This window comes from Heterodontus francisci, chromosome 16, assembly GCF_036365525.1.
Source record: "Heterodontus francisci isolate sHetFra1 chromosome 16, sHetFra1.hap1, whole genome shotgun sequence".
Taxonomy (NCBI): Eukaryota; Metazoa; Chordata; class Chondrichthyes; order Heterodontiformes; family Heterodontidae; genus Heterodontus; species Heterodontus francisci.
The window spans coordinates 33082657-33100893 of NC_090386.1; the positions used below are offsets into that span (position 1 = coordinate 33082657).

General features: G+C 43.9%; 1 protein-coding gene across 1 annotated transcript in view; it reads right to left on the reverse strand.

Moving 5' to 3' along the window:
* Positions 1-6680: 6680 nt before the first annotated feature.
* The window catches only part of LOC137378444 (cadherin-22-like), a 755591-nt gene continuing 744034 nt past the window's right edge, over positions 6681-18237 (reverse strand). Inside the window, exons 10-11 of the mRNA XM_068048769.1 lie at positions 12975-13226; positions 6681-7177 (exon numbers count right to left, since the gene is read on the reverse strand). Coding sequence (XP_067904870.1) covers positions 6681-7177; positions 12975-13226 — 749 coding nt within the window. The remainder of the gene's footprint in view (positions 7178-12974; positions 13227-18237) is intronic.

The following is an 18237-nucleotide window of genomic DNA, read 5'->3' on the forward strand; positions in this document are numbered from 1 at the left end:
GGATGCCATCCTTCAGATTAGATGTTAAAGAAAGAACTTACAAAGTATTATAAAGTATTTACAGCACAGTAACAGGCCATTTGGCCCAACAGGTCCATGCCAGTGTTTATGCTCTGCACAAGCCTCCACCCCACCTTCTTCATCTAATTCCATCAACCTATCCTTCTATTCTGTTCTTCCTCCTATGTTTATCTGGCTTCCTCTTTAATGCATCTATGCTATTTGCCTGAACTACTCCCAGTGGTAGTGAGATGCACATTCTAACCACTATCTGGGTAAAGAAGTTTGTCCTGAATTCCTTAATGGATTTATTATTGATTGTCTTACATTTATAGCCTCCAGTTCTGGCCTCGCCTGTAAGTTGAAACATCTTCTCTACATCCATCCTATCAAACCCTTTCATAATCTTAAAGACCTTAGATAACTTCTCAGTCATTTTTCTAGAGAAAAAGAGCCCCAATCTATTAAATCCTTCCTGATAGGTATAACCTCTCAAGTTCTTGTAGCTTTCTAGTATATATTTTTGCATCTTCTCTGATGCCCCTCTATCCTCTTTATAGCATGAAGACCAAAACTGTGCATACTACTCAAAGTGTGAATTAACCAAGGTTCTCATACCAGTTTAACATAACTTCTCTGTTTTTAATTTTATCCCCCTAGAAATTAACCTCAGCGCATTGTTTGCTACTTTTAGTGATCTGTCTATCTGTTCCCCTGTTCCATTTAGATACTTATTTTTCAAGGAATATGCAGTCTGCCTATTCTTCCTACCAAAATGTATTAACTCGAGCTAATCATTATTGAACTTCATTTGCCAATTACACACACATTTTGCAAGTTACTAATATTTTTGTGTATTTTGTCGCAGTCCTCTTCAGTATTAATTACACCCCCTAATTTGGTGTTATCGACAAATTTTGAAATTGTTCTTCCAATTCCCAAGCCCAAATCATTTATATCAGTTCTGAACAACAATGGTCCCAGCACCAATCCTTGTGGTGCACCACTTCCCATCAGTTGTCCATCTGAGTAATTACCTTTAACGCCTACTCTCTCTTTTCTGTTTTGCAGCCAGCTTTCTATCCATTCTGTACTTGTCCCCTGGTGATACCTGTTCTGACCTTAATCATGAGTCTACTATGCAGTACCTTATAGAAAGCATTTTGGAAATACAAAACATATCACATCTACTACATTTCCTATTACTAGATTCAGCAGTGCACCCTCTCTTGTTTGGCTTTTGACATACTGGGCTGGATTTTACCAGCCTCTCGATGCCATGGAAAGTGGCAGGGGGATCCGTAAAATGCCTGCGGGAGAAGCTCGCCACGATGCCGAGAAGGCCCCGCTGCATATTACCGCCAGTGGGGAGGCCTTGGTGCAGGCCCCTGGCGCCAGGGCCTTCATTTAAATATTAAAATACATTAAAATAAATGGTAATGAACTTACCTGGACCGGGTGGCCGTCCCACGGCGATATTACAGGCATCAGCTGCGACTTGCGCCCCTTCGGAACTCTGTATAGAATTCCGAGGCGAGACACTGGTGGGGAGAGGTGAGGACTAAAATTATCAGGATGGGGGGGAAGTGGGGAAAACTATTCCTATTGGTTGTGGGGATGGTGGGAAGGGGTTGAGGATCGAAGATGCTGAAATTCGGGGGCGGGGTGGGGGGGAAGTTCAGAATTTCAAAAAGTGTTTTTTGGGGGATAGGTCAATTTATGTATTGAGTACTCAGTTGGGGGGGGGGGAGAGAGGTGGTACAGGGAATATGAATGTAACTGAAAGGCTTGAAGCCTTTTAAAAATGGTGTCGGCGCCTACACGATGGTGCCAGACACCGTTGCTGGGGACGCAGCGGCTGCCCCTCTATGTCACTGGGGACAGCTGCTCCGCCCCCTCCGTTTAAATGAGCCCCCATGCAAAATATCGCAGCAGCTCAGGGACGGCGCATCCATGCGGGATGCACACTGCCATCAGAGAGCGCTGCCACGAACTACAGCGCACTCGTAAAATTTAGCAAACTGTGTGAGAAAAGGAAAATTGCATTTATGTAATGCCTTTCACAATCTCAGGAGGTCTCAAAGTGCTTTAAAGCCAATGAAGTCTTTTTTGAAGTGTAGTTACTGCTGTAATGTAGAAAATGCAGCAAGCTCCCACAAACAACAATGTGATAGTGATCAGATAATTTGTCTTTTTTAGAGGTGTTGTTTGAGGGATAACTATTGGCTGGAGCACCAGAAAGACCGCCCCTGCTTTTCTTCAATCTTTTATGTCTCCCTGAGAGGGAAGATGGGGCCTTGGTTTAACATCTCATCTGAAAGATGGCACCCCTGCTAATGCAGTACTGCACTGGAATATCAGCCTAAATGTTGTGCTTATGTCTCTGGAATGCAACTTGAATCCACAACATTTTGACTCAGAGGCGAGAGTGCTACCACTGAACCAAGGTAACACCAAGGTCCTACCTGCTTTTTTAGGTTGATGCTAAATATCCCATGCTCTTGCTGAGACAGTTAGATTGAAAACTTCCCTGGTGCCCTTCCTGGCAACTTTCCTCCCACTACCAAAAAATGATTATTCATCTTACCTAGGCCTGTGGGAGTGCTGGGCTGAATTTTATGGGCTCCCCGAGACGGGTTTGCAGGTGGAAGCCCATCACCTTCCCGTCACAACGTAATTTTGTCAGGGACAGGTTAGGTCGAGGAGGGTCTTCCTGCCCAGAGGTGAATTGAGGCCCTTAAGTGGGCTATCTGTGGTGGAACCTCTCTTAAACAACCTCTGTCTGCACTAAACGGCCACCTACCCACCACCACCCCGATGGGGTCTGGCCCCGGTGACCCTGCTTCACTCACCTTGGATCAGGGCTCCAGCGCAAGGCCTGGATCCAAGGCCTCTTGCAGTACAGGGAGTAGCCACCATTCCAGGTGGCACTGCTGATAGTGCTGAGCTGCCGGACCTGTGATTGGCCAGCAACTCTTGGAGGCAGGATTCCCATCTTTAAAGGGATGTTAATTGGCCCGGCGGCATAGAATCACGCTGATGGGGTGGTTGATGTAAAGCTGTGAGTTATGAAACAGTGATATTTAAATCTCAAGTCTTTTACACATATAGAAGCTCTTTTGTATGGTAGCTGAGAGCCTTAGTTAATTTTGCAATGGTTTTTTGTTCATTTTTCATGGGAGAGGGTTAATGTATCACAAGGCATTCGAGTATTTAACAAAGTTTAATTTAAATTTAGTCCATATTTAATTCTTTGCTCTTCAGTTCATAGATTTAATTCCCTTCAAACAAATTATAGTAAGGCACTTGCTTTATTTAATAAAGGCACCGGGGAATATTTTTATCCCTTTGCCAAAATTAACAGAACGTTTGGGCGAATGTAAAATAAGGAAACTGTTTTATACTCAATCCAATGTTTCACTGAAAGTGAACAGAGGGAAATATGGCTAGTTGACTTTATGTTTACTGATGAAGTTTGATACATATATTGAAGATCTTGGGAGTGAAATTCAACTTCGGTGAGCTGCAAAATCGCCCACCTAGTATATACTTGCCCTTTCCATTGACTTTATTTGAAAGGAAAATCTGGCAGGATGTATAAGGGGCAACTGCTCCGTGACCTCCTGTTATGCACCCCCTGGCAAATTGAATATGCCCCCTGTTGTCTCTTTCCAATTTATTGCTACAACTTTTGTTATAATTGTTCAGAACTGTCCTTCCTTTCTATCTTCAAAGCTTCAAATTCTCTGCCCTGCTGCTTTTACTGCTCTTTGCATCCTCTCTATTGAAAGCAAGACTCATCACATTCTCTGCTACTCCAGCTCATTCTTTCCCAGACCTCTTAAAAACTTGCTTAAAAACTGTTCATCTCTAACATCTTCCAGTTCTAATGAAAAGTCAATGACCTGAAACGTTAACTATACTTCTCTCTCTCTCTCGCGCTCTCTCAATACAGAGGCTGCCTGACCAACTGAATATTTCTGTTTTTATTCTAAGCGATGAAACTCCCTCCCTCCCTCAGTCTTCTATCCCTCCTAAAACCCAATCATTGTGTCATTAACTGCTGCTGTTTCACTTATCTCTCTCTCTGCCCTATTCTTTCCAGCTTTGCCAGGTTTCCTGCACCATGAGCTTTACCATCAATATCACCTAGCCTGATTACCTCAAAAAGGAAATCTGAGTATCCCTTTATGTTTTTAAACTTTCAGCTTCAAGTTAAAGAAATGTTATAAGTCACATGAAAGATGAATATTGAAAGTTTTATTTTCTGATTACCCCATTTTAAAATATTGAACATAGCACCAGAAATATTTACCTTTTTACTACTTTCTTTTCATCACTATACCAGGGGGAGTATAAAAATGTACCAATTCTCTCTTATTTTACAGCAAAAGGAAAACTGACACGGATACTTGCATTTCACATACTAGACCTTATGACAGCATCTTTCTGTATAAAAAGTCATGCTTTGTGAACTCTAACGTGGCCTAGAGCCAAAGCTGTCAGGAATGTTCGGTCTGTTTCTTTCTCTTGACATCTGACATTTATTTTGAAGGATGCTAGTTCTGTCTGTAGGGCATCCAAACTGGGGAAACTCTGTCTCCATTTGACACTCTTATGATTTTTTGTGACACGAAGGGTTGCATTGTATTTTATAGTTAAAGAGTAGTACAGTATTCATCATTGTGAGCTTGTGACATTAAGCCTCAAATATCCCGAGGTCCTAGCAGGAAAGAACTGAATTTGGTCGACTGCATTGTTGAGGGTTGATGGGTGTCTGTGGCACTGAGAAGAACTGGTTTGAACATCAATGTTCAAGCTGCATTATATTGTAGGATGAGGGAGTCCAGAAGCAAGTTCAGGAAGGGACGAATGGAACTCAGGCCCAGTAGATTGTTACCTCATGCTTTCACCTCCTGCGTTGGTGCCCGAGAAGCAGAGATGGTTGCTCCAAATGTACAGATAAAGAATTTCTTAAACCAGTGAGCTCCAGTGTCAGAACAAAACAAGAGCAGGTACGGCTGAGAATCCATAATGATGAAGATGTGTTATGGGGGCCGAGACCTCCTTCTGTTCGAGCACAGCAGTTATAAAGGGTCTGAAACGCCAATGGTGTATGCAAGATATCAAGCTCACTGGAAGTGTAGCTAAGAAAAAAATATAAATCAAGGTAACCTTTACAAATGCAAGAAAAGTCGCCCACCTATTTTTGGGTTATTACCAAAGCCACTGGGCTGCAGTTTTCACAAGGACAAACTGGCAGAATCATGGAATGTGATCCTTGAATCAATGGTTAAAAGTCCCATAATCACAAGCATTAAAACATAAATTGACTTATTCATTCACCCATAAGTGAGAACAGCCCCTTTACATCTTACAGACCCAACCACTGGGTCTTCCCTTTTATGTGGAAAAAACAGACCAAATCACAGAGCATGATCCCAGTAAAAATCCAGGAATCCCAAATAATAAAAACAGAAATCAACTCATTCAGAGACTTGAGCGGAGTGAGGAACTCGCAGTCACCGTAAACCAGTGGCCCTGGTTCATCACTCTCTCATCAGTGCAAGTTACATCAGCACTTCTGCTTGCACTGACCTTCAGCTAGAGCACAAAGAATTGATTACTCTGGTACATTGGGTGTACAATGCCTTAGAAGGAGAACTGCTCAAATTCTCATGGAATTCAAAGTCGCAGAATTCTGCATTTCAGTTTATACATGTCTTGACTAGTCTACCAACCTGGTGGTCATTGTGAGGCTATTGCGAATGCATTTTCCTCATGGATGTAACCTCGATGACTGATTTCTCCAATTTCAGCTGAAGTAAAGCAAGTGATCACAGACTGTCTTAGTGCCCAGTTTTTGTCCTTATACTTTTTTTTTGATGATATTTTCCCAATTGATGTTTTCAATTTGACTGGAATTGCTTTCGGTCTGCTGTGCCATGGTGTAAGCACTTCTAAGAAATCTACAGCCAACCTGCAAAACTTGGTGTCATCTTTTGACCACGGCTAGTTATCCAGTTGGAGCTATGATCTATAATTGACTGACATTGCCACTTTATTGTGTGATCAATGCTTGTAGCTATGCCAGTGCCTATGAAGGTTTGTTTTCAAGTTAAGAAAATCTTGTGTGTAAGCACTGTCATTTTATAAGGAATTCAACAAAATTATGTAAAATCATCGTCAAATTAAACAATTTCAAAACTGGAAACTTCACAGGACCAAAATGTTGCTTCACTGAGAGTGATGCTCTTGGTTTCCATGTCAACCCAGTGCTACTTCATGTCCATGTGTGGCTTGGCCTGTTGTATTAAAATCTGGACCATCACATTACTAGAGTGATACCTTCACTATAGCTGCCAAGCTTTTAAATGCATTGAAGGAGGGAGATTTGTCATGATACTGCACTGGGGACATTGCCAGCATATTGTGTTTACAATTACCATTTTATTGGCAATGTTTTACCACTGTAACTGATTCAGAAAAGCTGGCCAATTTCCAGATTGGGAACTTTAGTTGGAGAAGGTAATATTTTTTGAAGAGGAAAGTTTGTTTATTTGACTTTCCTGAATGATCTGAGTGTCAGCTTTTAAGATTTAAGCTGCACCATTTTGTTGGGAATGATTGTACTATTTTTGCAATGAAGCAAGAGGAACTGGGAGTTTAGCTGTCGGATGCTATGATCCGTCATCTGCCTGATTTCCTGAGTAAAGTCCAGCGAGCTGCCTAAACCGAGGCCCCCAGTCACTGAGGTAGTTATAGTCCTGATCTGAGTCAGCGGACAGAGAGTTAATTGAGCTGAGAGACTGTGCCACTGAGCCCGTGCCTTCATATGCATATGTTTGAAAAGAGTCATACGGAGGAACAGAGAGATCGGCATCAGCCTCTTCGAGCTTTTTACAGACGAAACTCCTGAAAATGGAAAAATCTGCATCTGGATTCTGAAACCATTGGGGCAGAGAATGAAGTTCAGGGGTCACATTTTCTCCCTCTGCTTTGACTTCTGTGAAATCGTACAGACTTCGCAATGTAGTCATGTCGTAGGCCTCAGTGTCTTCCTCACCCCCTCCTTCATCGTTGTACTTAATTACGTTGTCACGCATGTCTTCCTCATCCTCTGAGATCATGTGACCCTTTCTGTGTCTCTTCAGAGTCAAGATGAGGAGGACAAGTACTGTACGAAAATAAAAGACATCATGTTAGTGAATTGTTTCTAAATGAATGAAATTGATCGTAACCAAGTCTACTTGATCCCGGTCGACCCTACTTCATCCCAGAGCATAGCCACTTAAAGTACGAAGTACTACGTGAAATTTTTTTTCAGTTCCAAGTATGTCCAAGGTGGGACTTCAACTTGAACATAGATTTTTGATACTTTTCACAGGAACACAAGATATGCATGAAGGAGGCGATTTGGCTCATTCCAGATCATTGATCCAGAAAGACACTACACTCCGCTCTTCCAGCACCACTTCTACCAGATTCCAGGATTCGAATTCAAGTACTTCTAACCAGATATGGCTACATCACAATAAAAAGCATAGTGAAAAAGAATAAACTATGATAAAATGGCATTCAACCCAGCCAAGTCCAGATTCAAAACCTGAAGAAAAGGCTTTTATTTTATTCTGTCACAAACTCATACCCCTTTACAGCCCAGTGAAACAGAGGAGTTCGTCCATTTCCCTTGGTAGAACTCTGAGTTTTGGTATCCTGAGAAATATACATCAAGAAACCAGGCTAATCCTTAACCCTGCTCATCTTAACTCCGTAAGAAGGAACTATCTGGGATTTATCACCCAAATTAAGTCCAAGACTGAATGCTATCTAAGTTTGACTCACTGAACAGTTTTACATCACCCAATTTGCAATATTTTGGGCTTCCTTTTTCCTAAGATGCTCTCCCTGGCAACTCTCTGAGGCTCAACCAAACTGTTTGCAACCTTGGTGTCACAATTGACCTGAAGATGAGCTTCCCACCACATATCCCCACCATCGCTAAGATCGCCTATTCCCACCTTCGTAACATTGCCAGACTCAGCTACTGCCTCATCTCATCTGCTGCAGAAGCCTTAATCCTTGCCTTTGTTGCCTCCAGACTTGACTAATCCAACACACATTCTACCATCTGTAAATTTTAGGTCATCCAAAACTGCTGCACAAGTCCATTCTTGCACCAAGTTCCATTCTCCCATCATCCCTGTGCTCACAGTCAAACAATGCCTTGATTTTAAAAGTCTCATCCTCATTTTCAAATCTCTCCATGCACTCCCCCCCTCCTTATCTACGTGATGTCCTCCAGCCCTTCAACCCTCTGAGATATCCACAGTTATCTAGGGACAGATTTACGTTGGAGCCGCAGGTCCTGCTGCCAGGATTGGAAGTGGGTGTGGCTAACGTTGGGACAATGAGTGGCCAGCCGTATGCAATCAAGTGGCTGCCAGCCAATTATATTGAATGAGGTGCGGGGGCCGTCCAATATAGTGGACAGTGGCGGGGGCAAAGGTGGAGATGCTGGTGTCAGCTGACACTGCAGCAGATGCTGGTGCCATGTTTAAAGGGCTGTCTACCCTTCAATGTTTGCTGGTCATGGAAAGGAATTTCTTCAGGGGACAAAGGCTGTACAACAACGGCAGAAGGAAGACACCAGGTTGCCCCTTGCTTTCGTGATGCCTCCCTCCAAGTTCTCTTACAGTCTGCCAAGGAAAGGCAGGAGATTCTCTTCCCTAGGGATGGGAGAAGGAGAGTTGGGCACCTGGCCAAGCAAGTCTGGCTGTCGGTAGCTGTGGGGTCAGACCAAGGACCTGGATTCCGTGCCGCCAGCAACTCAATGGTCTCATCCAGGCAGTAGAAGTGAGTACCTCTTAAAGCCTTCAGCTCGTGGGCCTTGCATTTGTCAAAGGAGTAGGGTGCATTGGGTCAAGGGTCAGGGCATACAGACAAGCTGCCTGAGGCATGTTGAAAGGTACTGAAAAGTGGCCTTTTGTCATTAGAGACCCTCACAAAGTTCCTGGAAAGGGAGCGCATACAGAAGGCATCTGTGTGCCCCCATTAGTAACAGCTGGAATACCACGAGCATACGTCTTGTGATTGTCCTCATTGGGTGATCAACAACATTCATCTTTGTGTCTGCAGGAGAAGATAGCACACAGTGGCGCAGTGGTTAGCACCGCAGCCTCACAGCTCCAGTGACCCGGGTTCAATTCTGGGTACTGCCTGTGTGGAGTTTGCAGGTTCTCCCTGTGTCTGCGTGGGTTTCCTCCGGGTGCTCCGGTTTCCTCCCACAAGCCAAACGACTTGCAGGTTGGTAGGTAAATTGGCCATTATAAATTGCCACTAGTATAGGTAGGTGGTAGGGAAATATAGGGACAGGTGGGGATGTTTGGTAAGAATATGGGATTAGTGTAGGATTAGAATAATTGGGTGGTTGATGGTCGGCACAGACTCGGTGGGCCAAAGGGCCTGTTTCAGTGCTGTATCTCTAAACTAAAAAAATTGCAGACAGCGGGTCAAGACCAGCGGTGACCAGCCAATCTTCATATCCTAGCCCGATGGAGGAGGAGGTCATGGAGCTGGCATGGCCGCAGAAAGATGGTGTATTGCGGAAGGAGGAAAGGGGCACCTTCCCAAGACAGAGTAAGGTTGCCATAGGGCACAAGGGTGCATCAGCAGCAATGGAGCCATGCTGCTCATAACGCATCGGTGCCAACAGAGATCTCCTAGGTGTAGGGTGTTTGATATGTTGGGAGGGGAGACCTTTGACCCTTCAATGTGTCTGTCTCTCATGCAGATCACGCAGAACATCAACAAAGAGCCTCCGAGCTCTGAGGGGGAGGATGGCACCTCTGAGGATGCATCGTCACCTCATACCCCTGCACCTTCCACCAGTGCAGATACTCTCCCATCGGAGGGTATACGCTTGTGGTTGGATTTGGGCACATACCTAATGGATGCAGCACAAACATGTCCAAGCAGCTGACGGAGGCTGAGACACCCCAGGCCACTGACAGAAGGAGGCCTGTGGGAGCCCAGGCCCATGCTGAGCCCCACGATATGTGAGACTCTCGCCAGGGCATACTGAAGGGCTCCTTCGGACTGACTGAGGCACCTGAATCTCATCTTGAGTAGATCTATGGCCTGCTCTATAATCATTCATGTTGTCCCATGGCAGGAGTTGTACCTCTCCTCTGCATCTGTGTGTGAATTCCTTATAGGCATCAGTAACCATGTCCACAGTGACTAGTCCTTGTCTCCAAGGATTCACCCCTGATAGCAGGAGGGAGGCCGGAAAAGCTCTGGCACCTGGGCAGCGGCAAGGCAAGAGGGGTAAGGGGACCTGGAGTCACCATCAGGTCCTTCACCCTCTTAGGCCAGCAGGAAAGAAGAAGTCTGTCTTGCAAGGGAGGAGGAGCGGCTGTATTCTGCTGCCAGGGACTCCTCTCAGGGTGTTCTTGGTGAGGGCAGCAGTTCCTCTGCCCCTCTGCCAATGAAGCTAGATCCTCCCTCATCTCTGACAACACAGGGTGCCCCTGAAGGCAGGAGGGAAGCTGGAAAAGCTCTGGCACCTGGGACTGCCTCAAAATGTAGGTGTCGTGGCAAATTCCTGGGAAGCATGCACAGACCTGCAGGATCCATTTACAGTGATTGCAGACCAGTCGTACATTGAGGGAGTAGAATTCCTTCCTATTGATGAAGGCCACTGGCTGGTTTGCAGGAGCATTGGTGGTAACATGCATGCAGTCGATGACACCCTGCACCTGGGGGAATCCAGCGATGGCCCCGAACCTGATGAACCTCTCAGCTTGAGAGTTGGGAACCGTGTGGAAGCGTGCATAGTCACCGGCACTCCAGAAAAGAGCATTGGTGATCTTCTTGATGCGCTGATGGGCCAATGACTGTGAGATGCTACATATGACCCCAGTGAATCCTTGAAATGATCCAGAAGCAAAGAAGTTCAGTGCCAGGGTGACCTTCAGTGTCACTGTCAATGGATTTCCCCCAAGTCCCCTGAGGCACAGCTTGTCCTGCATCATAGTACATAAGTCAGTGACAGCCTCTCTAAGCAGATGGAGTCATTGTTGGCATTGCCTCTCAGACATCTGTAGGTAGTTGAGCCTCGACCAGTAGACCGTCTCTGGAGGGTAGCTTCTTCTGCATGGGGAGACTGCAGGTTTTCCCCTTTGCACCCTTCCCCACCATCTGGAGGCCGATGCTGACCCCTCCTATGAGCTCACAGATGTTGTGGTGTTGCTGTCAGTGCCTGGACCTCCCTCCTTCTCTGATGCAGCTCCTGTTCAAAGAGGTCCCTGGCGCCTGCATGAATGAGGCCCATGATAGGTGGCCTCTCCCCCTCTACTACTTGCCTGTTGCCCCCTTGGTATGGCATCCCTGCAGTGCTGGCACTTATGTACCCACTCCTCAGATGATTCCAATGCTCTCCCTTCTCCACCCTTCCTGGCAGTTGATGCTGCCTCTCTTGATGGCCTTCCTTTGCAGCCAGCAATGAACCCCTGCTTCCACGTAGCCTCCATCAACCAGGTGAGGCTCTGAAATGCAGTGGTTCCCAAGAGCAGTGAATGAAATTTAAAACTAAGAATAAAATTGCTCTCAATAGGCCTCTTAACGACCTTAATTGCCTATCGCTGTTTCGATATCTGCTCTTTGCCCTTCATGTTTCCTGCCATTCATAAAATCAGGATGGGATGTCACAACATTGGACTTCATGTTTGGCGTCACCTGTCCAGATTTAATGCACCCACTCCCGGCTATCATTCCGATCCCCAACGTCTGCATAAATTTCCGCCTCTAATTCTGGCCTCTTGAGCACCTGATTTTAATTTCTCCACCATTGGTGGCTGTACCTTCAGTTGCCAAGGCCCTCAGTTCTGGAATTCCCTCCCTAAAGCTCTCTGGCTTTTTACCTCTCTGTCCTCCTTATAGACACTCCTTAAAAACCTACTTCTTTGACTGAAGTTTTGACCATCTTCCCCAATAGCTCCTTAAGACGTTCACTGACAAATGTTGTTTTATAATGCTCCTGTTAAGCAACTTGAGGTGTTTCATTACATTACAGGTGCTATATAAGTACATGTAGTTGTTGGAAACTCCAAAATAAAATGTTAGGATCAAAATCTTTAGGCCAGGAGGACATCTTAAAATTTGGCAATGTTAGTCCAAAGTCAGAATAATGGGACACGATTGACTCATTAAATGGGGCAGTTGAGGGGTACCGTAGGATATATTATGAAGGTATGGATACTCAAGGGTTACATGTGCAACAATTCCTGACTCGTGCAAATGTCTCATTCATAGGTTTTCAGTGTATGTCAGGAGTCAACTTTTCAAGTTATCACTGTTAATTACTGGGAGGCAGTTTCAACTTTCAACTAGTATCCCCATTATTTTTAGTGCTTTTGCTTTGTACCAGTCAATTTTGAAGCTGATCAAAGTATAGGATGTCAGTGTTAGTTAATGAACAATATGTATTCTATGGTCTATATGCAGAGTAAAGCTGGTTCTACTTTGCCCCAACAATATCTTTTAACCCAATCTTGCAGCAGTGTGAGAATTCTCTTCTGTACTAGTTATCCACATGACCTTTCTTCAGCGAGACTGTAGATTAGCCCTTATCCATTGGCAGCTTTGTGCTGAGATTTCACACATACTAAGAACTTGACTGTAACCATCTGAAACTCATTCCCAAGAGTAGAACAAATGTACAAATTTAGTCAACAGAGAGATAAATCCTGCGATGTGGACTGGAATTAAAATTCAAATTCAGAGATGAAAGGATAATAAGTACCCAACGCCCCCTCAAAAAAGTTAACATTCGTCAAATATATAATCCATATTTAAGCCAGTGCCAGCAAAATTCTGGGTGCATATATTTTCTTTAATTCAGACTTAAGGCTCCTCGTGGGACAGACAAAAATAAATGCTCTTTAATGTAATGACTTACATTATTTGCTTACCTATCAGTATAAGAATACAGACTAGCAGAGCTATAAGTGCCCCTGGACTCAGGACAGTGGATACAACATAAGCTGTGGCATTGCATGACTGTATCGTGCCATCGGTGTCACACCCACACACTCGAATGGTGAGGGTACCTGTGCTGCTCAAGGCTGGTGGTCCACTGTCGACCACAAGAATGGGGAGAAAGTAAATGTCCTGTTCTTGACGGTTATAGCCATTTCTGTGGGTTAGAATTCCAGCTGTATTTTCTAAAAAAAAGCAAAAGGTAAATTCTTCTGGTTAGAACAAACACATCTTAAATGTTGCGCACAAGTGAAAGATCACAGACGGTTTGTTACTTCAGAATTCTGTTTCCACTACCCTAGCTGGACTCCTATAAGGCTGTTGATGCCAGCAACCCATCTACCTAGTCTGAATTTAAACACTGATAAATGTCTCCTCACTCTACTCAACCAAGCTTTACATTGCTTTTCAGTTTCAGTTTAGCAATGTCCAGCACCAAATGAAACTAACGTTCAATCCCATAAACATATCTCAAGAATCTGTCAGTACAGCTATATCCTAGCCTTGAAAAATAGACTCATCTGTATATGTTTGCGAGCGATTGTAGCAGAGCAAATGAAATGTATCTTTCAGCTCATTGACGATGATAAATTGGATTAACTTTGCTTCTCGCACACCGTGCCTTCAAGTAGTATTTGGAATTAGTCTAATTATCTCCTCAATTCAAGCAACATGGTTCAAACATTGATAAATATATATTTAGACTTCTCTTCAATAATACCTTGCCAGCCTTTTAGGTTATGCATTAATGCCTTCTACAACCATTCTACTAAGCAAATAAACATATATCCAATGTATCAACCAGTATGAGATTACAGCCTCTGCTCAGTGTTGCAATGATAGCATAGTCAAATTGCTGATGCAATGATGCACATTACATTAAACTTCAAGGCTCTTTATTATAAACTATCAAAATGCTAAATCATGTTGCTTATAAATATTCAGATTTTTATAAAGGTTGATTAATGCAGCATCTTTGTGGCTTTTGGTCATCTCCATGTCACCTCCATGTGCTAGAAGCAAAACCATAAACTGTTAGTAATTCACTGATATTGGCCATAGTAGGGACAATCCGGTGGTTGGATCAAGAGGACCAGTTGATTCCCAAACAGAATGTGGAATTTCAGTTCTCATTGTTACTTTAAGTTGGGTGAGTTTCATCATTTCTTGGTCAGTCCACTGTTAAACATAATATGGAGGCCAGCCCTTCTGTAAGAGCAAAGAAAATTCAGAAGATCTTGTTTGCCATGTTAAAGCCAACATCTGGTCTGATCCTTGTGCTTGGGTTTTGTTGTGATACATATGTCCATAATTAAGATGTTGAGGAAATGTTTATGCAGACTCTTTTTTTATTCTTTCATGGGATGTGGGCACTGCTGGCAAGGTCAGCATTTGTTGCGTATCCCCAATTGCCCTTGACAACTGAGTGGCTTGCTAGGCCATTTCAGAGGGCAGTTAAGAGTCAACCACATTGCTGTAGGTCTGGAGTCACATGTAAGATGACAGATTTCCTTCCCTAAAGGACATGAGTGAACCAGAAGGGTTTTTATGACAATCGATGATATTTTCATGGTACTATTACTGAGACGAGCTTTCAATTCCAGATTTTTATTAATTGAGTTTTTATTAATTAATAGAATTTAAATTCCACCAGCTGGTGTGATGGGATTTGAACCCACATGCCCAGGGGATTATCCTGGGGCTCTGGATTACTAGCTGAGTGATATTAACACTACGCTACCACTTCCCCTTCCATCAAATGCTTCACATCCAAATATACACATTGACATGAAACAATTGATCAAAGAAAATTGGAGTGTTGCCAAACAATTTTTCATTTTCATCTTTTTATCATATTTAAGAAATCCTTATGTAGAAATTCCTGCATTTATGTCACAGATAATATGAGTGTGAGCACGAGGAATGAGTGGTGTTTGTATTAATTTGTGCTTTGCGCTCCCGATATTACCCCCTAGTGTCAGGCAAAGTAGTTGAGATTCTATACACAAATTGAATTTAGCCTGTTATTTAAGGGAACTTTTCATTAAATTCCTCCGGCCTTGTACTTCCCGCAAAACATGTGTATGCCCATGTTCAGAGATTGTGTTAAGGCAGTGAAAGGAATTGAAAGGTAAACTGAACCTCAGAGCATATGGATCCATGGGGAAAATGAGACCAATGTATAGACTGTCAAGAGGAATGGTTGAAAAAGCACTCCACATGCTACAAACCTTACCTGGGAGTCTACTGCCTGAATTACCATTTATATTTCTTTGATACTGTGCACTTTCACATGAGCAGACTGAAGAACAGTACTAAACAATTCCACAAGCATGTTGATATCCTACCATGAGTTATTATGTGCACAGGATATAAAAATATTACTAACATGGATTCTGAAGTTTAGACAACTCACTAATATTAAACCTGCCATGGTACTGTTGCATTCGAATTTTCTATATAATGCAGGTGTGAAAAGTGACAGACTCAAAAATACTCCCAGAATACATGGTATACATTCAGATTATGATGTCTCGGGGCGGCACAGTGGTGCAGTGGTTAACACCGCAGCCTCACAGCTCCAGCGACCCGGGTTCAATTCTGGGTACTGCCTGTGTGGAGTTTGCAAGTTCTCCCTGTGACTGCGTGGGTTTTCGCCGGGTGCTCCGGTTTCCTCCCACAGCCAAAGACTTGCAGGTTGATAGGTAAATTGGCCATTATAAATTGCCCCTAGTATAGGTAGGTGGTAGGGGAATATAGGGAAGGTGTAGGAATATGGGATTAGTATAAATGGGTGGATGATGGTCAGCACAGACTCGGTGGGCCGAAGGGCCTGTTTCAGTGCTGTATCTCTAAATAAATAAAAATAAATAAATCTTGCAGGAGGCCATTTGGCCCTTGTGCCTGTGCCAGTTCTTTGAAGAGCTATCCAATTTGGCTGCTCTTTCCCCATATAACACTACACATTTTTCCTTTTCCAGTATTTATTCAATTTCCTCTTGAAAGTTACTATTGAATCTGCTTCAACACCCTTTCAGGCAATGACTTGCTGTGGAAAAAAATTCTCATCTTCCCTCTGGCTCTTTTGCCAATTATCTTAAATCTGTGGCCTCTGGTTATCGACCCTCCTACAGTGGAAACAGTTTCTCCTTATTTACCCAATTAAAACTCCTCATAATTTTGATCACCACCATTAACTCTTCCCATAATCTTCTCTGTTTGAAACAGAACAACCTCAGCTTTTTTAGTCTGTCATCCCTGGTATAATTTAGATAAATCTCTTCTGTACCTTCTCCAAGATCTTGGCATCCTTTCTCAGTGGAGCATAAGAGACAACTGTGTATGTAACGAGCTTATGTAACAAGCCCTGCACCAACAACTGTAATAATAATAGCATTACAATTCTAGCTTAGCCTGACCATATGTCCCCATTTTTTGGGCGATTGTTCGTGGATGATCAAGCAAACAATGTCGCCAGAAGAGATCCCGGTTCAAGAAACTCATTCCTGAAGAGAGGAATATTTATTGGTCCACTTAAACGTCAATCTTGAAATGTCAAGCATGATGCTTCAGATCCTCTGGACCAATCAGAAAGTGGCATTCGTTTGTCAGGGGAATGCCCTCTTGGCTGCTGTTGGTGACGTAGGTGGGACACATAGGTTAGGCTTCAACCTTTAAGGAGGCAGCTGTTTCAGCCAGTAGTGAGGGGAGGGCGGATCCTTTAATATTAGCAGGAAAAGAAATTGGGAAGAGAAGCTGAGAACATGGTGAGATCAGATGGGTGAGTGGATTTACTTTACCTCAGGGATCAGGATGGTGCAAAGGCTGGATCAATTCGAGTTTCTTCAATGAATAAGCTCGATATTCTCCCACTGAGATAGAGGGTGTTTCACACCTTATATGCAAAATCTCAATCTGTTTGGAACAGATTTAAGATTGAGCATTATAATTATAAGCACATTTGTTTTGCATTTGTAGTGTACTTCTGCCACTGTTTAAATATAGGCTGTTAATACCTTTTGCCTTGATATGCTGCACAACCTACATTTTCCCTCCTGGTTACTTTGCTGTCCTCCACCCTATGTGCTGGATTTTATTCTGCCCTTGGAGACAGGCACAGAGATGGGGGGAGCTGGGCAAACAAAATGGCAGGGGGCACCATTCCCAATGTTGCCCGGGCCCCCTGCCATTTATCTGGGGCGGGGAAAACCGAGGATGGCCTTTCTGCCCCCGGCCAATTGAGGCCCTTAAGTAGCCAATTAATGGCCACTTAAGGGCCTTTTTCCATCTCCACTTCAATTTAATTCAAGGCAGAGGGGCCCGCCACCATGGGAGGTGCTGCCAGGTAAAGCCTGGCCAGCCCACTAGCGGATGGGGGGGGGGCTCCCTGAATTTGGGGGAATCCAGGGCCCCCAGAGGGCGACCCCGGTGGTGATGCCAACCGCCAGGAAGACGGCCTCCCCCTCACCATACCCGCAGCCCATCCCGATACTGGGACCTTTCTGAATGGCCCCAGACACCCCGACACCACTCACCTCTCCCAGGGTCTCTTCCATCCTTTGGGACTCAGGGCCTCCTGCAGTACTGACAGCGGCCACTCCCAGAAAACGTGGGAAAACCCCAGATAGAGCATGCACACCTCCATCGAAGTCAAAATGATTTAAAATGAAAGGGGAACACCCTAAAAAGCCTAACAAAGCTTCGGAAAACAAAATCAATTCGAAATTTAGAATGCCTGAAAGCTTCCACAATCAGGAAGGGCACAATCAGGTTCAAAATTGGTCCTTATGGAAAAAAAGATTCCTACTGTTATGACCTGGTGAGAAAAATGTCTAGGGGTCCCTTTCAGACTTCACCTGGTCTTACCATAACAGGGATTAATTTTAAACACAGTGTGTTTTTAGCTCCCCTTTGGCAAATCCTTGTTCACTGCTTTCCAATTAAGGCAAAGAAACCAGCACAAACAGGCTTTCTTAGGTTTAAAGAAGAAAAGTTGAAATTTATTCAACTTAAACTCTAATTCGGTTGACACCTACGGATACACGCGCACCCACGCTAGCATACGTGATACACACATGCAAATAGAGACAGAACAGAGCAGAAGGAAAACAAAGTGGAAAAAGTTTGAGGCAATATCTGAAGAGTCTTTGTTACGATTCTTCGAGCTCACTGTGAGTCCTTGATTGTAGGTAGATC